General features: G+C 43.9%; 1 protein-coding gene across 1 annotated transcript; it reads right to left on the minus strand.

Annotated features, from left to right (window-relative positions):
* Positions 1 to 4,080: 4,080 nt before the first annotated feature.
* LOC125540482 lies at positions 4,081 to 6,212 on the minus strand. Its single transcript, XM_048704099.1, has 3 exons — positions 6,033 to 6,212; positions 4,571 to 4,734; positions 4,081 to 4,484 (listed from the first exon to the last, which is right to left on the minus strand). Exons 1-3 carry the CDS (start codon positions 6,144 to 6,146, stop codon positions 4,310 to 4,312), a joined length of 453 nt encoding a protein of 150 aa, XP_048560056.1. The 5' UTR covers positions 6,147 to 6,212; the 3' UTR covers positions 4,081 to 4,309.
* Positions 6,213 to 7,058: the final 846 nt, after the last annotated feature.

Genomic DNA, 7,058 nt, shown 5'->3' on the forward strand with positions numbered 1-7,058 from the left:
GGCAACTTTCAATGATATAATAGGTCAGCATGCTCTTCTGGAAATTCCTCTGAAAGGACGGCAGTATACATGGAGTGACATGCAAGACCAACCTCTTTTGGAGCAAATAGATTGGTTTTTCGCTTCTCCAGAATGGATTTCTGTTTTCCCCAACACACTGCTAAACCCTCTGGCTCAACCTATCTCTGATCATATTCTATGTGTAGTCGACGGCTATCCCCAAATGCAATTTATTCCGGTTTGAGAGTTTCTGGCCTCTCCATCCTGGTTTGCTAGATGTTGTTAGCACCTCCTACTCCTAGTCAAAGCCTTTGTACTCTCCATCTAGTGCCACTCGAATTGCTGCTAAGCTGAAACGTCCTAGGTACGCCTTAAAGAAATGGAGCAAGTCTATTTCTAAGTTGGGCCTTCTCATTGCCAACTCAAACAGAATTCTAGCACAGCTTGATGAATTGGAAGAACTGAGACTATTGTCTACGCCTGAAGACAACTTCAGAAAAATCCTAAAAGACCGCCTGCTTAAATTGCTCAAGTACCAGAATGAGTATTGGCGCAACGTTGTACTTTTCGTCATGTCACGTTAGGCGAAGAGAACCCTAAATATTTCCATGCTCGAGCTACGGAAAGATATCGCAGAAACACAATCCCTACTCTGAGGTTGGAGGATGGACGGACAATTGAGGATCATGCAGAAAAAGCTGCTGCATTCCATGCATGTTTTAAAAACAGAATGGGAGTTCAGAATGTACCTGTATTTGATTTTGATCTCTCTCAAGTAATCAGGCGTGTTCCTGGTCTGGTAGACCTGTCAGTTCCTTTCATGACAGAGGAGATTGATAAAATCATACCTGCGGATCAGGCTCCGGGACCAGATGGATTTACGGGCCAATTTCTGAAAGTGTGTTGGCACCTCATAGCTCCAGATTTCTATCAACTCTGTATGGACTTTTGGGAAGGCAATATCAGTCTGGAGGCCCTGAATAACTCTCTGATTACGTTGATCCCCAAAAAACCTAGTCCTGAGACAGTCAATGATTTCCATCCAATCTCCTTGCTTAACTGTGTACGAAAGGTTATCACAAAGATTTTTGGCTGAACGTTTACAGAAATGGGTCCTCAAAATCGTCCACAGAAATCAATATGGCTTCATCTCTGGACGTACTTTGCAGGACTGTCTTGGGTGGGCGTTTGAATATCTGTCACAATGAAAGAAATCAGGCAGAGAGGTGGTCATTCTGAAGCTCGACTTCAAGAGACCTTCGATACGATTGAACACTCACCAATCATTGCAATCCTTAAATACATGGGCTTTGATGATTGATGGATCATGTGGATGAATAAGTTACTGGATTCGGGCTCTTCCTCGGTTTTACTGAATGGGGTGCCGGGAACTGAATTTAAGTGTCGAAAAGGTGTCCGTCAAGGCGGCCCACTGTCCCCTCTCCTTTTCGTTTTGGCAGCGGACCTTTTGCAGTCCATGCTCAACCAGGCTTGGCGGGAAGGTCATATTCATCTTCCAATCGAGCAACCTGCCTCGGAGGGATTCCCTGTAATACAGTACACCGACGACACAATCTTGATCTTGCCCGCAGAAACTACTGAGCTACATACTGTTAGGACTACTGGATTCTTATGCCAAGGCAACAGCTCTGAAAATAAATTATCACAAATCCCAGCTTATTCCAATCAATGTCCTAGAAGACAAAGCAAATGATTTTGCTGCAGTTCTTGACTGCAAAGTAGGCTCGATGCCTTTCACATACTTGGGGCTTCCACTGGGCACTACAAGGCCTACTGTACAAGACCTGATGCCGATTGTTCAGTGTTCAAAGAAGGTTATCAGCTACAACTATATGGATGTCCTACGGTGAGAGATTGCAGTATGTTAACTCTGCCCTATCAGCACTTGTCACTCATGCCATGTGTGTGCTTAAGTTGCCAGACAGAACGATAGATCTCATTGATAAACCAAGAAGGAATTGCTTATGGAGAAAAGTGAAAGACAGGGATGCTCATGCAAACTCTCTTGCGGCCTGGCACTTGGTCTGCAGACTGAAATGCAAAGGAGGTTTGGGTGTTGTTGATTTGAAAATACAAAACCAAGCCCTGCTGCTCAAACACATTCATAAATTCATGCACAAAGAGGATATTCCTTGGGTCATGCTGATGTGGTTCAAGCACTACAATGACCTTCCACCCCATGCCACCAAGCCTTCAACCTCCTTCTGGTGGAAAGACGTCTTCTCTCTTGTAGATGTCTACAGAGGAATCACGACCTGTCTGGTAAACGCTGGTGACACGATCTTATTCTGGAAAGATCTATGGAACCAAGAGTTGCTATCCGAAACCCATGCCCACCTCTTTTCTTTTCTCCGAGAAGAGGATTTATCGATCCAGCAATTCTTGCAGGCTGATAATATTGCTAATAACTTTCACTTACCTCTGTCCCTTGAGGCTAGGGATGAATTGCTTGATCTTCAACAACTTATTGCTGGTACTGAAATTGATCCACTAAACAGAGATGATTGGATCTTATGTTGGGTAGACACCCAGTTCAAACCAAGGACGTTCTATAGGTTTTGTTTCAGATTGCTGCAGCCTTCCTCTGTGATCACTTCTATTTGGAAAACTAAATGCATCAGGGCTGCTCTTTATGAGACAGACTTAATACAAGAAACATCCTTAAAAGACGGCACTACAACATCAGAAATGATTTCTCTTGCCTGTTGTGCTCGACAGTGGAAGAAACTAACATCCATCTTATCTTTGGATGCTCATTTAGCAATAGTTGCTGGAGCTCTGTCAACATATCTTGGGACACAAGCCTAGGGCTGGATGAAATGTTTCACAGGGCCTCTTCTGCTTGGCCACATAAAGCTTTCAAGGAAATTGTTTATCTTGCTGCATGGAACATATGGAAGCAGAGAAACAGAAAACATTTTGATGGCATCAACCCAAGTCTGACTGCTTGGGCCACTCAATTCAAGGGATTTGAAGCTACTCAAATACAGAGTCTCCTCTGAGCTCTGACACTTTCTAGACCAGTTTATTGCCTCTGTTGTAATCTGATTTACTTCCACCCCCCCCACCCCCCCTCCCCATGGGAAAAGCCCCATATTCTTGTAAATAACTATGTTTTCATTTCTAGCTCTATTCTAGGACTATTGTATTTCCGTTATTCGGTTAATGGAAAGGGGTAATGCCCGGTTAAAAAAAACTATGTTTTCATTTTATATATAACAGTAGGAGCCTCTCCTGCTGTTTCGGTTGAAAAAAGTTCATGGTGTGGTCATACATGTAGCTATTAAGGAATCTGGGAAGTTCCAGCCAGTTCCATCCAGTGGGTTTCGACAAAAAAAATTGTTTTTTAGCTGGCAATTTCAAATTTTTGCTTCAAACTTGAACATTTTCGAAAAATGCAGAAAATCATATGTGCATCCAGTAAAGATCCGGAAAAGTTTCAATCGATTTGGAACAGTGGATTGCAAGAAATGTGTCCATTCTTGTACCCCAACACAAGCAAAATATGAATAAGAATAATTCCCCAAGAAAAGTATGAATAAGAATCGTCAGGATTGGACCTGATATGCCTTCGCTTGTAACATAGTGCTAAACTGCATTGCACCACTTCATTTATTTACGAGGTATCACACAGCACATCAGATAAAAAATTTATCTCCCGTAAAGAAAGTGACTACTAGGATTCAGTTCTTTCTATCTTCAGAAGGGTACTTCTCTGCGCAATGGCGCTGACCGATGCTTCCATAAGTTCTCCGGTACTGTTTTCTGTTTGAAGTCTGTCGCCCCAAGCAAGATTGGAGGACCACAGAAAGATTCCTGGCGCATGAAAATCTACTGCTAAGTCACAAAAACCAGATAATCCCGACACACTGGGGCAGCTAGAGGGCAGTCATGTCATATGTTACAGTCACAGCAGAGTAACCAACTAGTCATCATGCTAAACTTTTTCCACACAAGTATGTTTTTCAGCTATGCATGAGACAAATGAAGAACAGGGTGAGCAAATAGCTCCCACATCCTTGAACAAACAAACAAACAACTTGCCAAGAGACACCAAAATAACATCAACATAGTACTATACCACTTGAGCCAACATTCTCACTGATAACTCAGTCTTAACATATAAGATAGCACTCTTCACCAAGCATCACAGCTAGTTCAGCCTTACCATAACTTACAACTGCACTGAACATGACGGATAATTTGGTCTAACAAAGCCGCAGTGTCCAAACAGAGCAATGGCAACTACATAAAGTGCTGGGGTTAGTCGCTATGCAACTAGCTGTCCTCAAAGTTCTACATTGGGCATCAACGCGGCCATCCTCTTGTTAAAATCATCCTTCTCAGCTGGCGTCATCTCCTTCTTGCCATCAGGCACATCCAACATAGACATGTAGCTATAAAGGAATGCTGGGCTATACATCAAGACTAAATGGTACCATTTTGCCCTGCGATAGAAGCGCCTGCAGGGCAGTTCATGAGAGATCAGAGCCCTTGTAAACCAAGAATGTAATAGGCATATAGAACAATATCGGGCTCAAAATCATACCAGACGGGGTCCTCAGGTTTAGGCTCCACATGGGATGAGAGGTGCTTGATCAGGCCCTTCTGGTTTCCTATCTTCTCCCTGTTTTCAGACATCATGCGGTAGAGCTCTTCTTTGACCTGCTGGATCTCAGCCGAAGGAGTTGCGTCTGCCTTCTGCATCTTGGTCTGCATTGTTATTGACAGCAAGACAGGGAGAATCCGCATTAACCCAAATCCGGAACAGATCAATATCGAAGTTTATCTCAGAAGTAGAGGAGGTATACATATGCTTTATGACAGCAGTAGCACTCAAAAAGATTCCAAGAGGCATGCAATCAATCAATTGGCAAACAATGCAATGTTTATGCCATTCAGCACTAGCGCCCAGCTAAATTCAGTCAAGCATGCAAGTAAATGAAGACCAGCAGCATATCAAGCAAATTCTGACTCCAGGATTATTATGCCCTTCTTTCAGATTCAGATTGTAGCATTTGGTAAACGAGAAGGAAGCGCTAGGTTGCTAATTAAACATGCAGAGTACAATGGAATTTACAGAAGAGGTTAGGAAGTCGGATAGATCAGGGGAGACCCTGAACTTAAGTTGATTTAAATCCTCCTTAAGCACAGCAGCCCACGCTTCCAATGTACTAGGAGTCAAACCATAAGTATTTCCTGTTTCTTTGCTTCCAGATATTCCAGGCAGCCAGGTACACAATTTGTTTGAACAATTTATATGCGGCCAGGCAGTAGCAGCATAGCTCAGCCTCATCATCTCAGGTAGACCCCTTGTGGGGTCCCCAGGTAATATGAATGGTATTCCAACAAGCAGCACTGAATGTGCAAGCAAAGAATAGGTGTACGGTGGTTTCTTCCACGTCATCATCATACATCAGGCAAGAACGAATCCTCTCCAATATCAAAGTGCCTCCTCTTAAGCATATTCCTAGTGTTCAGTCTATCCATGAACATAACCAAGCGAAAACTTTTGTTTCATGATGCACTTGGATTTCCATATGCTGGTCAGAACAGGGGAGGGTTGTATTTGTCTGAAGCAGAATCTATCTACAGCACTTATTTGGCCAGTATCGTACATCCCCCCAATATAGGATCCAATCATCAGGACTCCAAGGCTCGAGCCGCACACTGTTCAATTTGATTTGGAGGTCCTGAAGCTCTTCCAAACCTCCAAGGATGGAGGCTGGTGAAAGTTGTGCAGATGGTCTCGAGGATCCATGAATTGCTGGACTCAGAGATCCTCCTAAACAGCAAAAGAGGTGCTCCTATCGGTCCATCAGCAAGCCATCTTGTTCCCAAGCATCCTTGCAGAATAGAACAAGGCCAGCAGGGGAGAATCCGCATTACTAGGGTTAGGGTTCCTACGATGGGAGCAAACAAGGGGCGAAAATATGGCAAATCGGGAGGAAACCGGTCTATGGCCGCCGTCAACTGCGTTCGGACGTGGAGGGGAGGGAGGGGGGGCGTACCGTGCTGTGAAAGAGGCGACAGGTGGTAGGCTGGTTCTGCTGCGCGGCTAGAGATGGCCGGAGGGCGCGGCCGCCGATCCGCTGGCAGATGGTCCGGAGCGCGGTCGCCGCCATGGAGATGAATTGTTTCCGCCGCCGGCGCAAATCGAGACTCGAGAGACAGAAGAGGAGAGGAAACAGACGATGGCTCCACACCGATTTTTACATACCCGAGCGACAAGCCCTACCGGGCTCCCCTTGTGGGCCTTCCATGGGCCTCAACCACTGCTTTCGGACAATTTTTTTCATTTTTCGTTTTTATAATTTTATTTTAGCTTTTAGCTACCAGTTATGTAAAAAAACAACTTTTAGCTACCAGTTTTTGAAAAAGTTCGCGAATCTAAAAAATGTACCAAAAATATTCAAGATATTTTTATAAAAATGCAAATAATGATCACGGATTTGCATGTCGCTGCTATTTAATGTAATGCTCCAAGTTAGTGCACACTAATTTAACTTCCAAGATTTCTCCGATTTTAGTGATTTTAGGCCTCTGTTTCTAATATTCCCAAGCGTATGTTGACATGTGGTTATAAAATGAGAAATCTATATGATCATTTGAACAAAAAAAACGTGGATGCAACTGGATATCGCAATAAATGAGCAGGAGATTGGGCCAACATATGCCAAGTCAACGTACCACTAAGAGCAATAATGGTAAAGCTGGGGTTCACTGAGAGATGGGTGGACATAGTTATGGGACTGGTCACCACAGTTAAGTTTTCTATTATGTTCAATGGGAAGAGATTGGAGGAGTTTGAACCGTCAAAGGGACCCAATATCCCCGTACTTGTTCTTGCTAGCAGCAGAGGGCCTGTCGTGTCTATTGAAATCAAAAAGTGAGTCATCCAATTTGGGCGGTGTACAAGTGGCTCCTACGGCACCACCGATTAGCCACCTTTTATTCGCTGATGACAGCCTGCTGTTTTGTAAGGCAAATAGTGTGGGAGCTAATGAGGTGAACCTAGTACTAAACACATACTGCCA

This window comes from Triticum urartu, chromosome 1, assembly GCF_003073215.2.
Source record: "Triticum urartu cultivar G1812 chromosome 1, Tu2.1, whole genome shotgun sequence".
Lineage (NCBI taxonomy): Eukaryota > Viridiplantae > Streptophyta > Magnoliopsida > Poales > Poaceae > Triticum > Triticum urartu.

Coding starts and splice junctions, on each gene's coding strand:
- LOC125540482 (XM_048704099.1), bottom strand. CDS start 6,146: ATGGCGGCGACCGCGCTCCGGACCATCTGCCAGCGGATCGGCGGCCGC. Junction 4,735..6,032: donor GTCGCCTCTTTCACAGCACG/GTACGCCCCCCC, acceptor ATAACAATGCAG/ACCAAGATGCAGAAGGCAGA. Junction 4,485..4,570: donor AAACCTGAGGACCCCGTCTG/GTATGATTTTGA, acceptor ACTGCCCTGCAG/GCGCTTCTATCGCAGGGCAA.